The sequence below is a fragment of the Tasmannia lanceolata genome, unplaced genomic scaffold (genome assembly GCF_043159265.1).
Source record: "Tasmannia lanceolata isolate RefF3 unplaced genomic scaffold, GAP_Taslan_0.1 ptg000015l, whole genome shotgun sequence".
Classification (NCBI taxonomy): Eukaryota; Viridiplantae; Streptophyta; class Magnoliopsida; order Canellales; family Winteraceae; genus Tasmannia; species Tasmannia lanceolata.
This window is the reverse complement of record NW_027518692.1, coordinates 19,535,163-19,554,451: the sequence shown is the minus strand read 5'-3', so window position 1 is coordinate 19,554,451 and position 19,289 is coordinate 19,535,163. Positions and strand designations below refer to the sequence as shown.

At 38.1% G+C, this 19,289-nt stretch overlaps 1 protein-coding gene across 2 annotated transcripts in view; it reads left to right on the top strand.

Annotated features, from left to right (window-relative positions):
- The window catches only part of LOC143893101 (valine--tRNA ligase, mitochondrial 1-like), a 42,513-nt gene extending 33,142 nt beyond the window's left edge, over window positions 1-9,371 (top strand). For both annotated transcript variants that reach the window (XM_077398062.1, XM_077398064.1), the window contains exons 19-22: window positions 263-369; window positions 516-615; window positions 3,528-3,673; window positions 8,977-9,371. In XM_077398062.1, the coding sequence (XP_077254177.1) occupies window positions 263-369; window positions 516-615; window positions 3,528-3,673; window positions 8,977-9,184 (561 nt within the window). In that variant the 3' untranslated portion in view covers window positions 9,185-9,371. The remainder of the gene's footprint in view (window positions 1-262; window positions 370-515; window positions 616-3,527; window positions 3,674-8,976) is intronic.
- Window positions 9,372-19,289: the final 9,918 nt, after the last annotated feature.

The window sequence follows — 19,289 nt, the reverse complement described above, 5'->3', positions numbered from 1 at the left end:
AATTTCGGTTTCGGCCTCAGCCAAAAATGAAATTTGGGAAATTTCGGCGGGAATTTCGGCTTCAGTGAAAATCTTATAATTTCAGCCGAAATTTTTAAATTTCGATTTCAGTCCCCGACTGAAATCCGAAATTTCGACCGAAATTGACCGAAATTTCTCTATATTGGCCAAAATTTAAAACCATTGAGGTTAGAAAGATCTATATTATTTCTAAGTTTCTGATTTAATTGTAATTGAATTTCTTATTCTTGGTTTTGTTTAGGAATGGACAAATGAGAGAATTGAGTATGAGATGGATATTACTGAGTCCGCAGTGAAATCAATTAGATCACTCCGCCCTTTGTTACCTCCGAATCAAAGGAATGACAAGTATGTATCTGAAGTTTTTATATGTTTCTAGTTGATACAAACACATTTTATTTTGCACTCTTTGAGATCATTGTGGTTTACAGAAATGTCATAATCTTTCTTTGTGCTTACCACTTAAAGAAAACATCTTCCTTTGTGATCTTTAGACGGCCGGCATTTGTACTTTCCCGGAAAGAAGAAGTTGCCGACATCATTACAAACCAAGAATTGGAGATTGTAACTCTTGCCTCGTTATCATCTTTAAAGGTATAGGCTCATATTGGAACCTCTTAATTTTGAATTGTTTTATTCGTTTTTTGCGGATGAATAATTTAAATTGCCTCATGTCTATGAGCTTCTGGACCTCATTGCTTTTGATTAATACATTAACTGTATGCGTTATGGAATCATCAACTGAGCAATTTGTTTTCATGAATAAAACATGTGAAACCATAAATTCCTAAAATTTATAATTCTAATTAGTTGTGAAGACTTTTTTTTTCCACTTATAATCCTCACCTATATTTACCTGTCCACTCTAACCTACTAAAATCTTACTCTTTCTATGTACTTATAGTTCCCTTCCGGCGAGGCTTCTTACATGCTTCATGTTAACTTTTAATAACGTTTCCCGCACATTTTCTCTTTCCTTTCTTTTGAGCTCTTCGCTTCTTGCAATGCTTCTCAAACTCGCTCCCCACTCTGGCAACTATGCTAAAAACTATCCTAGTCATTATTTGTAAATATCTTTATTTAACTTCAAAGCCTTTTATGTATAAGATTTGTTGAATAACGTGTAAGCGTAGTTTATGTATTACTTGTAGTATTAGGGGTATTACAATCATTGTACATAGGATGCCTTATTTGGGGCTTATATGTACATCATATTCACGAAGAGCTCCTTAGTGAAGACTTCCCATCTTCTCTCCTCTTCTTCTTCCTCTCTCTACCCTTAACTCAATTTCTAACATGGTATCAATGCTAAAGATCTATGGGAAAGAAGGGAGAAGAAGGCTCATCTCCCAAGACAATGTTGTTTCGTTTTTTTGTGTTCTTAGCTTTATGCCTTATCTTCTTTCCAGGCAATGGTTTTCTCATCTATGGTCGGCTCTTTTCAGGCGACAGTTTCACCGTCAACCTTCTTTCCGGGCGATTGTTTCCCCATCGTTGGTCAGCTTTCTTTAGGAGACGGTTTCTCCGTCAACCTTTTTTCCGGGCGATGGTTTCCCATCGTTGGTTTGCTCTCTTCAGGCGACGGTTATCGACCTTCTTTTCAGGCGATGGTGTCACCATCGTTGGTTGGCTCTCTTCAGGCGACGGGCTACGACGGTTACCCCGTCAACCTTCTTTCCTGGCGATGGTGTCCCCATCGTTGGGCGGCTCTCTTCAAGAGACAGTTTCCCCGTCGACATTCTTTTCGGGCGATGGTGTCCCCATCTTTGGACGGCTCTCTTCAGGTGACGGTTTCCCCGTCAATCTTCTCTCCTAGCGATGGTGTTCCCATCGTTGGACGGCTCTCTTCAGGCGATGATGTTCATGTCGCCGACCTTGTCTCCAAATGATGGTATCCCCATCGTTTGTTGGTTATCTTTTTCCCTTTTCTTCTTTTCTCCAGGGGAGGGTTTCACCGTCGACCTTGTCTTCGATGGTTTCCTCATCGCACGTTCTTCTTCTACTGGCGTTGTGCTACTTCGTCGTTACTGACTGTGCACGACTTGGGCGTGCTCATTTTGCTTGATGGATCGCTACTATTTGCCTGTCGAGGTGCTTCTGTTCGATCGTTCGTGGTTTGCAGCTTTATTCGCCGGGCTCTCATTAAGGGAGAGGCCCTTCTCTGTTCGCTCTCACCGTAGTGATGCTTCAGGGGGTGTTGTTCCGTTTTGGTGGTCGCTGATCTCGATGACCGTACTCTCATGTTGGCCGTTCTCTTTTATTATGCTTTCATTGTGTATTCACCACATGAGCTTGACGTGTTATACCAAGCTGGATGCCGGTATGAGATTATATACTTTTTGTTATTTTTAGTTGTTGTTGTAGTTTTCTTTGTACCACTCCAGCTTGAGGGGGTGTGTTGAATAACATGTAAGGGTAGTTTAGGTTTCACTTGTAGTCTTAGGGGTATTATAATCATTGTACATTGGATGTCCTATTTGGGGCCTATATATACGTCATATTCACAAGGAGCTCCCTAGTGGAGACTTTCCATCTTCTCTACTCCTCTTCTCCCTCTCTCTAACCCTAACTTCATTTCTAACAAGGTTATTTGCAAGCTATTATTTAGCAGACACTCTGAATTAATTGGTGACACATGTGTCGTGTTGTGTCTAACATGACATGCGTGCCCACACGTGTCAACACTCCTTTCAACACTTTTAAATGTAATGCTAGAAGTGTCGGGCTTAATGTGGGCATGTTGATATATTTTTATACCTTGCCGTGTGACACTCTGTTTTATTGTGATTACCTCTTTTATTATTAACTCTTATTTTATATTAAATCTTCTTTTTGGCCTCTTCTTTAACTAATATTGGTTATTATATCCCCTCCACTAAACGTAAAACCCTAAGAAAACTCTTATCCCAATATTATATTCATTGTATCATACTGGCTTCCCATTCTCGCTCCATGTTGGTGACAAAAGAAAATAGATTGAATTGATGAATGCGTAGTTACTTGATTATCTCATGTTTGTTTTAGATTATAGTTGATTTATTGTAAAATTTATTAGTTTGTAAAATGAATACCGTATTTAAATTGTTGCAAATTATGTTAATCAGTAATTTTATGTGTGGTGTCACGATTTCTAGATTTTTATGAGTTGCCATGTTAGAAACCTCACATCCATGTCGAAACAAGACACGAATCCGTCCATAATGCTTATATATACTTCTTTTGTTTAGCTGTATCTCCATTTCTAAAATTTGGGGATTTGCCGTGTCCGACACTGTGTGTCCTTGTTGACATGTGACACTCGTGTTCGTGTCCACAAATCATAGTTTGCAAACAATTTTTGCTGTTTTAGTGGGTATCCAAAGAGGCCCATATTGTCTTAGTTATGTTAGTCTGTAGACTAATCCTATCTCGTAGAGAAATGAAGGCTACATATTTGTTTTACTTACACATGCTTTTCAGATAGTTGGAACAAATTTTGACACCAACGTGTTTTGAAACTTTTGCAGGTTCTATATGAGAGCGATGTGGCTCCATCCGAGTGTGCCGTTTGCATTGTGAATGAATACCTTTCTGTTTATCTGCAACTACAAGGAACACTCAATGCAGATGCTGAACGTGAAAAGCTCAGGAAAAAGAGAGAAGAGATACAGAAGTGAGTTTCTACACAGGCAAATAATATGAAAGTTGTCATTTTTGCATCCTAACTTGTTTTGTTTTTTGAAATGGAGGGTAGTTGGAAACATGGTTTTAAATTTCGACCGAAATCCGAAATTTCGATTATATGCCTTTTTTAATTTAAAAAAAAATGTTACAAAATTTCGGAATTTCGGTCCGGAATTTCGAACCAAATTACCAAATTTCGGACCAAAATTTTGGATTTTGCTGAAATTTCGGTTTTCGGTTACCGAAACCGAAATTTTAAACCATGGTTGGAAATGGTTAGAAAAATTTGATTGATAATGAAATAAAGAAAATAAATTGTTGATTAAGGATTATAAAACCTTGGATATTGACTCAGACTCAATGAGAGCAACTTGGGTTTCTTTGGGTATAAAAAGCTAACAATGTAGTCTGATTTTCAACTTTTAGAGTACTTGACCGGATTGTGTTTGTGGTTTTAAAACTACCGAGTTACAGCATTAACTTTACTGTATTCTTTTTTTTTGAAAGCTAACTTTACTGTATTCTTGTTTGAACTGTTTCTACTTGGCATATTTTTCAAGTATTTGATAAACTTTATAATCCTTGGTTTTAATTAGTAACGGCTTTCCTTTTGCAACACTGATTGTGCATAGTACATTTCACTCATTTGTGTGAGTGCACAGGCACTAAGTTCATGTTCTGTCTATGGAAATAATCATTATATGGAAGCACAAAAAGTATGTATCTCTCACATGTGTAATTATTTGGCTTCTGATAACTACAAATTGGAAAATATCTATCCATTACGTCATGATTTCAAAATAAACTGTTGACTGTTCATTATTGTTTTCTGAAAAATCTTTCATAAAATGCTTGTTATATGATTAATATGCAATGCCTTGTTATTTCACATGCAAAATTATGTATTACATAATAATTAGAATATTAATATATTGAGAGCCAGTAATAATCCTCTATTGACAAATCTCTTGGAATTTGCTTGTTATATGATTAAAATATATGCACTGCATGCTGGGTAGCAGGTGTTTACTGTAGTAACCAGTTTGGCTAGAATAATATGAACTTAAATTTTATTTGACAAAAACTGTAAATGAATGGTAAGATCTGCTAAAATGGAAAGAGGCGACGGATTCTGTTATCTACTAGGTCTGGGAAGGAGATGGTGTGCATGGGCATGCTTCCCCGACGAGGGGATCGACAAGGGGAACTGTTCTTGTTTGGAGCTCTTTTGGGAATCTAGGAGAAGATGGGGTGCGGGCTTTTTTCTTTGAAATTTCTTTTTCCTTGTCGACAAGGGTTTTCGAATGTGCTTTTGAGACCTCTCTTGGTTCATGTTCCATTTTTTGCTTGAATTGGATGATAGAGGCTTTGGCCACTTCCCATCTGCTTTATAAAACTTATGCTTGGAAGTGATGTAGCTTAGGGATGTGAACAAATGATGGTAAAGTTTGAGATGGATGGTTGGTAAGGATTTATATTCATAAGAAAATTGAAAGAGCTCTAGAAAAGAGTTTAGTGGATGTTGAACTCTTTTGGTTTCATTGCTCTTAAGGATGCTCTTTTGGTGGAGTCAAGTTGTCTGATGTGGTGGAAGAGGTTAGAAGACTTTTAGAGAAGGAAAGATGAGGAGGTGTTCTCCCAACTCTCAAGAAATCGGAAGAAATTAGTTGAAGTAGAAATTCCAAGGTTTTGTGTCTCAAAGAAGGTGCAAGAAAAGGATGTTCATGGAATGGAAAATTCTAGGGGAAGAACCAATTACATCAAACGTTAATGCTGAATGTGCTCCTTGTTGATGTCTTGAAGATATATGGGGGTGGCAAGAGGTTCTTTGAGCTATTACGCGAGCATTTATGACCTGGACATACAGAGTGGAAGCTCTTGTTAGATGGTTTGGAGTTTCTTGATAAGCATGAGATGGACGTAGAGACTAGAGAGGGATTTGCTGAAGTGGAATTGAGATGCACAGTTATTTCAAAGGATATGTATAAAGCACAAGGTTTGGACTTTGGATTATTTACAATGGTGTTGAGTCAAGAAAATTGGTATTGCACCCCTCTTGGTTTATTGAAAGTTATGAAAGAGCTCTTTGAGAAAAGCTTTATCTCATTAGAGCTAGCTCCAGGCTCCATCTAGATCCCGAGGACGTGCAATAAATGGAGGTTTATAGGCTTTTGTCCGATGAGCTGTGTGTAGTCTCTACAATGTTTTATTTTGTCGAGGAGGTAGGGTTCTAGGATAGTTGATTTCTCCCTTTCCTAGGGCTTTTATGGAAGATGACAATTTTGGATAGGGTACTTATAGCAACAAGTTCCGTAACACAAGGAAGGTAAGGCTAGCATCAATTGTAAGATAGATTCATTGGCCTTGAGAATGTTGGTTTATGGAGAAATGATCACATGGATTGGAGTTTTGCAAATTTTGTTATGGATAGTATGGGCTTTGATGATCAATGCAGAAAATAGGTTATGGCTTGTATTTCATCTCTGATGTCTCTATTCTTTTGAATGCGTGTGTTAGTTTCTTTAAAAGCTTGGCAGGCCTTGGACATGATGATCTCATATCTTATGTTCTTTTAACTTCAGCATGAATGCTTTTTGTCGTCTGATGAAGAGTGACAGTGGATAGAAGTTTGGTGGAAGGGTTCTATATGGATGGGTCCAATCTAACCATTTATACTCCCCAATTCGTGTGCGAGCTTAAGGGTTTTTAAATATAAAAAAAGGTATCTATGGCCTTAGATGGCTTGAAGTGGTTTCTGGTTCATGTAAACATGTTGAAGTTATGCTAATAGGTGCATATCCCAATGGAGGAGAAAATAACTGAACATCGAGTGTTCTGAAATTTGATGGTTATTTTTTTAAATATAGTGAATTATGATAATCTTTATGCAATTTTAGAAAATTTTATACCAGAGTACAAGAGTGTGCTGTTTCAGGAAACTTCGATTTATCATTCGATAAGTTGCTTTCTTATATCGTGTTAGCTGCAGATTTCTGAATTGGGTTGGAAAAGAAGTTAAAAAATGGTTGGTGGGAGGGATTACTATTAGGGGGATAATCCCCCCACGCCCCGAACGGATAAAATACCCCCCCTCCCAACACGTTTTTCGTTTAGTTTTAAAGGCAGAGAAAAACGTTAAAAGGGTTGAATTTATCCTCATGCAATGAACCATTCTCACGGAAAACGTGAAGAGGGGGGTTTATTTTTGGGTTTTTTTTTTTTGGGGGGGGGGGGTTTATCATTTCCCTTGGTATTATTGTCTGGGTTTTCATATACATACCCCTTCCAGGGAAGCAAAGGGGAGCTACCTGTTTATGTCACTGTTAATTTTTTTATATGTTTTGCTGCTAATTGATCTTTTTTTTTCTTTTTGTTGTAGATTTGCTGCTAGACTGTACAAACGGTTCTTATGTTTGATTCAGTCAGTTCTCATTCTAGTCTTAATCTTGTCCGATTTTTATTTTTTATTTTTACCTTTTTTCCAGTTGTTGCTGCTAAAAAAATTGTATTAGTGCTCATTGAGTCCATAACTTTTTGTGGATTCTTTAGGATTCATGAGAACTTAGAAATTTAACAAAGGTGATGTGCCAAGGGTTGTGGATGGGGGCAAATCGATGAGTTTTCGTGGGAAGAAAGGAACTCCTTCATTTTTGCTGTGATATTGATCTAGGATTCCAAGATTTAGGTGTTTGATCGAGTATCCGTCTGGTGAATATATGCCAATTAGACAGCTGGCGCACCACCTCCTCCCATTTCGAGCTTGCACGATTAACGATGAAATAGGAGCCTATCTCAAAAGAAAGAGTTTTTATGGGATCAAAGGACAATGTAGGCTGCTGTTGCTGCAAGTGGACAAGGAGACATTAATTGAGGTGCTAGAACACCACCCATTAGTTTTACGACTTCCGAGGTGGGTGTGATAGGTGGAGCAATCAGCTATTGCTCTTAGACTACCATGACTCATTGGGTCATATCAAACCAAACATTAAGCTAAAGATGTTTTTTAATGGTAAAGAGATGCTTTTCAACTCAACTCAACTAAGCCTTTGTCCCAAACTAGTTGGGGTCGGCTAAGATGCTTTTCAGATCCTCTAAAATGTCTTACAGGCTCTTTGATCCTCTAAGATGTTTTATAGGTCAAATCTCTCTTTAGGTGTCTGGTTGCGGAAGGATGTCCTCTTTCCAGTTAGGGTACATTTAGAATGCTCCTATTTTAGCTGAAGTGCAAGGTTTTTGTTGGACATCAGCATCTTCTAAGATTAGCACAGTTGACATGTTAAGAAAGACCCCTTGACGAATCAATGCATTATTCACAAAGATGCCCAAGTGTCAAAGCAACTTCGTCTTGTACATTACAAGGCAGGGAGTAAACTTTGGAGTTCTCATAAAGTGATTTGGAATGAGTTGGGTGTTCTGGGGTTCCTTTCTTTGCCTTGTCTAGGTGGTGGTGGTGGGTTTTAGATTCCAGTTTCGCCTTGTGGAGTAATGTGGTGTTGGATACCGTGGGAAAGAGGTCGAACCCTATGGACTATGTTGCATGGATTCTTATGAATGGATGTTGTATCCACGTTGGACACGTTTGAATTCTAATACTTTAGGAATTTGCTACAACACCTCTCTCTCTCTCTCTCTCTCTCGTATTTGTCTACTCTTTTTTCTGAATACTACCATAAATTTATAATTAGTACATGATTTTGAGTTTTGAGGGCGAGCCTTGGTGCAACGGTAAGGTTGCTCCATTGTAACCTGGTGGTCACGGGTTCGAGTCACGGAAACAGCCCTCTCTGCAAAGCAGGGGTAAGGCTGTGTACATCTAGCCCTCCCCAGACCCTGCAATGGCGGGAGCCTCATGCACCGGGCCGCCCTTTTTTCACATGATTTTGAGTTTTATCCATCCTAATAGTGCGTTTTCATATTGAAATAAAACATTATATTTACTTGAACCTATCAAAATTCTCAAATATTACTTTATCTCCTCATTATTATGTAAAAGAATTGATATTTTAGAATTGATTAAAATATATTGGCAAATCCACGTATCCATTTTCTTTGAGGCTTACCGAATCTGACTCGTACCCGCCCTCATGCAACATAGCCTATGGACTATGACAACTTTGGTGGTGGCATGTATCATTTAGAAAGAAATGAATTGTAAGATCTTCGAGGCATGGCATGCTGACTTTTCTATCATCAGTATATGTTATGTTTATCCATTGCCATCTGATGATTGCATTCCTATAAATGTAGATACAACCATTTTTAGTAAGATTTTCATCCCAATTCCACTTGCAGGCAACAGGAAAACTTACAGCAAAAGGTGAACTCTTCTGGTTATAAGGAGAAAGTTCCGAGTCATATTCAAGAAGACAATATTTCCAAGCTCAATAAGCTTCTTCAAGAGCTTGAGATCATTGAAGAAGCAGACAGAAATTTAGATCGTGTGACCGCTGGGGGAGTTGAAGAAAATGAAGAAATTGCAAGTCATCCCTTACAGGGGTGACAGGAAAAACAAGAAAAATAGAAGGAAAAGATAAAAATAAACCTTCATTTATTATTTGGGTTGTGCCTGTCTGCAAGGGCTGTCCGGAACCGATGCTGAATGATAAAATATCTATAAATTTTGATTCAAAAATGTGAGTTCAACATTTACTTGAAGAATTTAAATCATTTCTGAGGTTTCACTTAAATATTTTGGGATGATTTTGAATCAGAGAGATTTCAAGAAATGGCAGATGAAATAACTATTTACTCCAAAAGCTTTTGCCATTTGGAGTAGTTGGTTGTTTCACATGGTATAGAGCTATTGTCTCACGGCATGTCTTGAGTTCAAAACCTAACAACTCCTTAATATTAATAATCCATATGTAGCTCCTCTTTTGGATTGAGGGTGGGTTTTTAATATCAAGGAGCTGCTGGGGTTTGAACCCGGGACCTTCCCTGAGGCAATAGCTTTGATACCTTGTGAAACAACCAATTATTCCAAGAGCTCAAGCTGTTAAAGTTGGTGTTATCTAATCATTTATACTTCCCTCACATCTGACCCCTCTTTTATTTTTTGTGTTGGTTGTATACGTGGCATTTGTGGTCCATCTCTTGGGTTGGTTGTCCCCTAGGTAATTGCTATGATATAATGTAAAACAACCAGTTACTCCAAAAGAAAAGAATGCAAGATCTCTTTTTTTAATATAAAAGAATACAAGATGACACATTTTTTTATTTGGTACTCCATCTGGACTTTCTCGAGGGAACATTTATACACCTTGCTATTTTTAATATGATACAAGTATTTACAAGATAAGTTATCCTTTTTAAAATTCAAATTCCAGGAGTAAGTTAAGGAGATTATTATGGTGATGTATAGCAAGCGAGGAATGAATAATAAAAGAGGATTTAAGGAGAATTCATTCAATGGAGAAGAATCCATATGTGGATGCTTCAATGGATCCTTGATTGTAGCACATGAAGAATTCTCTACATACCTGTAACTTCTGATTGTAGCACATGAATTATGGGAAGGATCATCCTTTGGTGGGTCAAACCCGTCAGTTTCTGCGATTGGACTAAGCCCTTTATACTACCCTCAAACTTTACTGGCTCCCGACCACAAGTCATTTGATACGCAAGCTATGAAACACATGTCAAGACAACCACTTAGTAAAGATGGAACAAATCTCATAATTAAGGAACCAAGGACCACCTCGCGAACAAAGTGGTAGTGTGCATGATAAGGCATGGAAGACAAGATTGATAGACATATAAAGTGCGCATATGTTATCACAAAACTGAATCGGCTGTGGTAGCGGCCATTGCTTGATACTATGATTCTACACTTGAGTGTTTAGCACTTCACGAGATGCTGTTGGAGCCAAGAAACGTGCAATATCCAGTCGTAGATCGTGGGGTAGAGGAGAACCCAGCCCAATCGGCATCGGAGAAAGTGTAGACATCAAGGGTACTCGTGGAAAGAATACGGAGACCAAGATCGAGAGTGCCTCATACGTAGCGCAAAATACTTTTGACTAATTGAAAATTAGCAACCGTCGGTTTGTATGATAGCCATATTTACAGAGTATTAGGGATCGAGCCTGGTCATAGTGAGGTATTGTAATGCACCTACAATGCAGCGATAGTGGGTTGCATTAGGATAAATATCTACATCATCTTTTAGACGCATTGATTTAACAACCATAGGCATGAAGATGCTTTTACACCAGTCCAGTGCAATAGATCTCAAGCATATTTTGATTGAGACAAGAATAACTTATAAGGGGTGCATTGTCCTTCAATGGCTAAAAATTAGTGCAAGGGGAAGATCTTTCATGGAGAAGGTACGACCAAGAGAGGGCACCAGTTCATAAATGAGGGATGGATTATTCCCTGTTAGAATAATTTCGCCTACATACAATAGTAAGACATTAGTAGAACCACTCGACGATAGATACAGAGATACGAGTCGGCCACGCTACAAAAGAAGCTTTATCCAAGTAGGATGGTGCAAAAGCGGTCAAATCTCCCTTTCTTCTTTTTTCTTCTTCTACTGCTTTGTCTTACTTGAAATAAATTCACTTTATAATCTGCTACAAATACTATAAGAAAACATACATATACAGTAGGTAAATGCTAATAACCTTTATCTTGATCTTTTAATTACCCAAAAAAAAAATCTTGATAGATGACTTTCACTGTGGCTTTCACTCTGATATCAAATGTCAAATACCTAATCAATATGCCAAAAGCCTTAGAGTTGATGAAACACGTTAGGCTAGACCCTTTAAACCTGTCGCATACAAGATAACTAGGCATGCCCCACTTAAGACCATAACACTATGCAAATCAATAGTTCTTAATCATAGATCGAGCCAATCCAATATATATATATATATATATATATATATATATATATATATATATATATATATATATATATATATATATATATATATATATATAAGCTTATCTGCGCTCGAGCACAGAAACAGGGTGGGGCCATATTTTTTATGGTATCCAAAGCATTCATTTGATGGGCCCTTTCATGGATAGGGTGTCCACCAAAAATCAGCTCCAATGGATTACCTTAGGGTGTTCATTTGTGGGGCCAAAAATGGATAGATTTGTGGACAAACAGTATCTGTCAATTTTTGGCCCCACAAATGGACACCCTATGGTGATCCAATGGAGCTGATTTTTGTTAGGCCCCCCATCCATGATGGGCCTTACAAATGAATGGTTTGGATCATCCCCCAATGCCCCCACCTTGTTTCCAGCACTCGAGCGCAGGAACCCTTTTCTCATATATATATATATATATATATATATATATATATATATATAAGCTTATCTGCGCTCGAGCACAGAAACAGGGTGGGGCCACATTTTTTATGGTATCCAAAGCATTCATTTGATGGGCCCTTTCATGGATAGGGTGTCCACCAAAAATCAGCTCCAATGGATTACCTTAGGGTGTTCATTTGTGGGGCCAAAAATGGATAGATTTGTGGACAAACAGTATCTGTCAATTTTTGGCCCCACAAATGGACACCCTATGGTGATCCAATGGAGCTGATTTTTGGTAGGCCCCCCATCCATGATGGGCCTTCCAAATGAATGGTTTGGATCACCCCCCAATGCCCCCACCCTTGTTTCCAGCACTCGAGCGCAGGAACCCTTTTCTCATATATATATATATATATATATATATATATATATATATGGGACCCATGTGTTTGTGGCACTCTAACTCATATAAGCTATATGAGGTCAAGCTCACAAACAATTTTCCCTTGCATTTTGGGGTTGATCCAAAGCATTCATTTGCAAGGTCTTTACATAGATAGGGTGTCTGCAAAAAATCAGGTGGTTAGGATCATCCTAACCTTTCCATTTGTGGAGGGAAAAATAGGCAGATTTGTGGAGAAACAATATCTTTCCATTTCCTCTCCACTTTTGGATGGGTTATATATATATATATATATATATATATATGAGAGGAAATGGATTGTGAGCAGCTGGTCAGATAAGCTTATCTAAGCAGGAGCTCACAAACACATGTAGCCCCACATTTTTTTTTTTGGCGGGGGAAGGGGGGGGGGGGGGGGTCGAAAGTGGATAGGGTGTGTACCAAAAATCACCCCTATAGGATCATCCTAACCCTACCATTTGTGGAGGGAAAACATGGACGCATAGTGTCTATCCATCTTCCCCTCCACCTTTGATTGGGTTAGGATGATCCTATTGATTTGATTTTTGGTACACACCCTATCCATGGAAGGGCCTTCCAAATGAATGCTTTGGATCCCCCAAAAAATGTGCCACCCCCTATGGTTTGTGAGCTCTGCTCCCCAAAAAAATGGGCCTTCCAAATGAAGCTTATCTAAGCAGCTGCTCACAAACCATTCCTCTCTCTCTCTCTCTCTCTATATATATATATATATATATATATATATATATATATATATATATATATATATGAGAGAACATTTCCTACACACTACCTTAAAATACAGTGGGGGCCCACATTGTTTGGGTGATCCAAACAATTCATTTGAATGGTCCTCACATAGATAGGGTGTCCACAAAAAATCAGATCCATAGGATCATCCTAACCATTCAAACTATGGAGGCAAAAAATGGACTAATTTGTGAAGGTTTGTACACGTCCATTTTACCTCCACAAATCGTAGGGTTGGGATGATCCTATGGATCTGATTTTTTGTGGACACCCTATCTATGTGAGGACCATTCAAATGAATTGTTTGGATCACCCAAACAATGTGGGCCCCTACTGTATTTTAAGGTAGTGTGTAGGTAACTTACCTACACAAGTGTCCATCGCAAAAGGCATTTTGCGGCTGGTCTGTCGCACGTCAGACCAGCCACCTCATGAATGGAGACAATAGCTTTTGTCTCCATTCATGAGGTGGCTAGTCTGATGTACGACAAACCAGCCGCGAAAAGCCTTTTGTGATGGACCTTAGCAAATCCCACACACATATAGTGTTGCTACTCGGTCTTGTAGCTAAGCTTATCTACTCGGTAGGGTTAAATACAGTGGGGGGCCACATTGTTTGGGTGATCCAAACCATTCATTTGAAAGTCTCTTACCTAGATAGGGTGTCCACAAAAAATCAGACCCATAGGATGATCCTAACCCATCTAACAATGGAGGGCAAAATGGAAAAAATGGACGGACACAGTTTGTCCACAAATCTGCCCATTTTCCCCTCCATTGTTGGATGGGTTAGGATCATCCTATAGGTCTGATTTTTGTGGACACCCTATCTAGGTAAGGGACTTTCAAATGAATGGTTTGGATCACCCAAATAATATGGGCCCCCAATGTATTTAACCCAACCGAGTAGATAGTCTCAGCTACAAGATCGAGTAGCAACACTTTTCCGATATATATATATATATATATATATATATATATATATATAGATAGAGAGAGAGAGAGAGAGAGAGAGAGAGGTTGCTGCGCTCGAGCACATAAGAGAATAGAGTTCCTAAGGGTGCCCTCATATAAGCTTATATGAGGTGGCTCTCACAAAACATGGGGCCCACATTGTTAGGATGATCCGAAGCATTCATTTGAAAGGGCCCATCATAGATAGGGTGTGTACAAAAAATCAACTCTATTGGATCATCCTAACCCCTCCAAAAGTGAGGGAAAAAACAGGCAGATTTGTGGACAAAACGTGTCTATCCGTTTTTGCCCCCAGTTTTGGAGGGGTTAGGATGATCCAATGGAGCCGATTGTTTGTACGCACCCATCTATGATGGGCCCTTTCAAATGAATGCTTCGGATCATCCTAACAATGTGGGCCCCTTATGTTTTGTGAGAGCCACCTCATATAAGCTTATATGAGGGCACCCTTAGGAACTCTATTCTCATAAGGGTGTCCTCGTATAAGCTTATATGAGGTGGCTCTCACAAAACATAAGGGGCCCACATTGTTAGGATGATCCGAAGCATTCATTTGAAAGGGCTCATCATAGATAGGGTGTGTACAAAAAATCAGCTCCATTGGATCATCCTAACCCGTCCAAAACTGGGGGAGAAAAATAGGCAGATTTGTGGACAAAACGTGTCTATCCATTTTTGCCCCAAGTTTTGGAGGGGTTAGGATGATCCAATGGAACTGATTTTTTGTACACACCCTGTCTATGATGGGCCCTTTCAAATGAATGTTTCAGATCATCCTAACAATGTGGGCCCCTTATGTTTTGTGAGAGCCACCTCATATAAGCTTATATGAGGGCACCCTTAGGAACTCTATTCTCATAAGGGTGCCCTCATATAAGCTTATATGAGATGGCTCTCACAAAACATAAGGGGCCCACATTATTAGGATGATCCGAAGCATTCATTTGAAAGGGCCCATCATAGATAGGGTGCGTACAAAAAATCAGCTCCACTGGATCATCCTAACCCCTCCAAAACTAGGAGAAAAAATGGGCAGATTTATGGACAAAACGTGTCTATATGATACGAAAAAATGTTATTTAAAAAATATGTAGAAAAAATAAGTAAAAAAGTAGCTAAAAATAAATAAAAAAAGTATCATATATTTTTTCTAAAAATATATCCTTTGTTAAAAAGCATAAAGGAGGGAGGTAGGATTGAAATTATGTCGGTTTAATGGGTGCCTTTGTTAAAAAGCATAAAGGAGTGGGTATGATTGAAAATATGTGGGTTGAATGAGTGCTATTGTTAAAAAGCATAAAGGAGGAGGTAGGATTGAAAATATGTGGGTTGAATGAGTGCTATTGTTAAAAAGCATAAAGGAAGGGGTAGGATTGAAAATATGTGGGTTGAATGGGTGCCTTTGTTAAAAATCATAAATGAGGGGTATGACTGAAAATATGTGGGTTGAATGGGTGCCTTTGTTAGAAAAAGTTAAAAAAAGTGAGGTGTAAATTCCATAGATTTTTCAAAAAATTCAAAAAAGCTTCGGCTTTTCCATCCAGCTTATTATAGTAGACTAGTGGGATAACCTGTGCGATGCACGTGGTGAAAGTAATTGTAGATCTTAAAGAAACCGGAAGAAAATTAAAGTTGTTTAAACAACCTTTCAAATCTATATATGATAAAGAGGAAGGGTGGTTTAGTTATGATGCAGTTTGTAAACAACATGAAAAATGAGAGGAGAGAGGAAAATAGAAAATGAGAAAGCAATCATATTTATAATGGCACAATAATAGGAACATACGAACAAACTGAATACAATCAACATTGTGGGGCTTTCCAAACAATAAAAACAATTGAATCTATTTCAATTTATAGGGAAATACATGTGCACTACAGATAATGTCATTCTATTGTTTTTGAGGTGAAAATTTCAATGAATAATAATTAATAAAATGGTTGTCATTCATACCCAATTCTTCCATACAAAGAAACCACTCATTCCAAATCAAAGATTTAATTTTTGTTATATTTCTAAGCAATACATCAAGCACCTGATCGGTCTGCCTAGAAGATGTATAACAAAAAATCCCTTCATAATTCCATAGAGCTGCTTGCTCTCTCCAACTCTTCCATGCACCTACATCTTTAAATGTTCATTCACTGCTAATACTGCTAATAGATTATGTCACTTGCAGAAATTAGCATAAATCTTTGAAGCTTTTCTACACTTTTGGGTCATTGAGAAAGCAGAGGGCATGCTATCAAATGTAGCTTCAAAGGAGACCAAGGCTATCAAACGAACACTTTGCGAGTTCTTCCATCATGTAGGAGTTCTTCCATCATGTAGAACCTCTAAAGTTTCAAAGTCAAAATTGATAACAAATGAAGATATACACATATCTACCAAAAATAAGTAAACAAATATTTAAAGAAGTAAAAGGAAAAAGGGGTAAGAAAGAATGAAAGAAACTGAATTGAGGACTGAACACCAAAGGCAAGGATAGCCCTGCTATTCAAAATGTAAAATGAAAGAGCATAAACAAAAGAAAATAGTCTTACCCAGATTTTTGATGAAACATTAGAAATCAGATGACAGGTTCTTATCTGCCATACCATACAACCACATAGAAGAGAGTGAAGAGATCAATGGCTACAAAACCCATAAACATCTAGTAGGACACCCGTGCGATGCACGGGAGAGTAAACAATGCATGTTGGAAATCCAGGTAGGCCCTAAAATATAGAAAAAAAGAAAAAGAAAGATAGTTCTGATACATTAAAACTTAAAAATCCAAGGCTAAGTATGTTTATACCTTTCAGGGGATGGTTTAGCACTTTGGGAAAAAATTCTACAAAGCTCGAGGAAGAGGGACCTAATATTAGTCGAAACATTAAAAACATTTTCACCCATCCATTGTAAAGAAAATGTGAAGATAGGGTAGAAAGCGAAGAAGTTCTTAATCCCTCCGACAAGTCTGTAAATCTACTTAGAAAAGAGGGCAAAAAACAACAGGGAAGTCCTTGTGAAAGATAGAACTGACCATCTACTTAGGCCTTTCTTTGGATCTTCAATGCCCCCCCCCCCCCCCCCCCACATCAAAAATAAAAATAAAAATAAACATCCGCAATCATCCCAAAGTATGCAAATGAAAGGTTCAATCTCAAAACATCTACGGTTCCATCATAGCAATAGAGAAAAAAGGTTGCCCTGCTGGATTTGTACAAAAAAATGGAGGAAATAATTTTAAAAAAAAATCCCCAACAACAACATATAAATAGGTTAAAATGAATTTACTATAGTAACCCTTCAAATCTTTAATATAGATAGATTAAAGGGACGTGTAAAAAACTAAATATGGTACCGGAAGACGCATATCCAAAGAAATATGGTAAAGTAGATTTTATTAGCACCTGATTTTTACTTTTTTAGGGGTTTAAACGGCTTCCATCTAGAAATTAATTGCGTTTCTTCCTATTTCTTAGATGCGAAGACTGATTAAGGCAAAGAATCCTAGAAAATCCATCTCGACTACACGACTCATAATCGACTCGCAAAGCCCGTTTTTGTCTTTCTACATTTTTATGCCACTAAATAATTTGATTATTCGGAGAGAGTCGAAGTCGCTTCCGAGATTCTTAATATTCCATTTATGTGCAGCTTCTGGGGATTGAATGGGACGTCTTATGGAGCAATTAATTCTTGAAACAAATGTCTCTACCTATTTCCGGTCAATTGTAGGATGGAGGTTACTAGGGTGTGACGACCGTGTGTTAGTCAGTAGGAGTGGGGCGCACACACCGTCTGTGGTCAGTGATGAATGCATAGGCATTCCAGTTTTAGAAAAACAATCCAAAATTCAATTCTAAGAGTAGCCAATTGAATTTTCTATCCCCCGAGATTAGATTTCAAGTGATTGAGAAGACGAGGGGAACATTACTTTTTCCTTCGGCTCTAACGCCTTTCTAAACAAAAAGACTTTTCTAGAATGGCTTTTTTATTTTGAAATGACAGAAGTATATTATGAAAGGGAAGGGGACCGAGATGGACCACACCCAAAATTACACGGAAAGAAAAAGGAAAAAGAAATAAAATAATAAAAAAAAATGAAAACAGCATAATCAACTATGGAGGGAGAAAATCGAACCACTCCAACTCCAAACGGTCAACCCCACTTCTAGCCAACCCATCCGCCTCCCCATTACCACTCCTCCACACGTGATCGAAGGTAATAGATGAACCCGATATTAGATCCTCAATTTCATCAAAAAAAGATAAAAATCTCCAAAGAGGCAACACTACTCTTTTCAACAATCGAATCACATTGAGGGAATGACCCTCCACAATGGTATTATCCAAACACTCACTAGAATGATGTGATGTCAAAGTGGAATGCCGACACATATAGAATGTGAACGGCTCGAGTTAAACGACAATGCTCGCAGAATGCAAACGATGCCATCAATGCACGCAAGATGCAAACGACTCAGGATCGATTTGTATCCGATTAACTTGTTAAAAAAACAACACAAATAAACGCCAGTGCGAGGAAGAGTGAATTAAAGAGAAGGGCTCAACTGAGAAAATGAAACCATTTTTCCGTGCCTTTAATCCTCCGAGGACAAGCTACAACTACGAAAAGTAAATTACAGTGCGGAAAAGTAAAGATAATTGATAAAATGCCAAGACATATTTGATGTGGGTTCTGGGACCACTTCTTTTGAGGTAGTCGATCGTTTCTTTTTATAGCTTTCAAACTGTTGCTTATGGCAGTTTCTTCCGGCAACAACTTCCTCTTTGAGCATGTCACCGCTACTCGTAACTTCCACTTTGAACAATTCACAACCACCACCAGTACATGTTATTTACAAATAACCACCATCATTTCTCTACATGGCACATAACTGATAAGGAAATTAACAAACGGGTCTAAACACCACCGTACATTATATGTGGATATTTTATTTCCATCTCCATCAGAGAAAATCAAAATAAGGCTTGCTCTTAATGGTGACAGCTAAAGATTAGGATTTCTTAGCTAAAACAAATAGAATTTTGTAGATGGGAGTGGTCCAAGAATGAGTCTTCTACTAAAGAGGGCTATGAGCTGTTGCATTTCACACTTATAGACAGAGAACAAGGTCCTCAATCAAACCCTACCACAAATAATTGTACAGAACCGCGATTCTTATTCCAGTT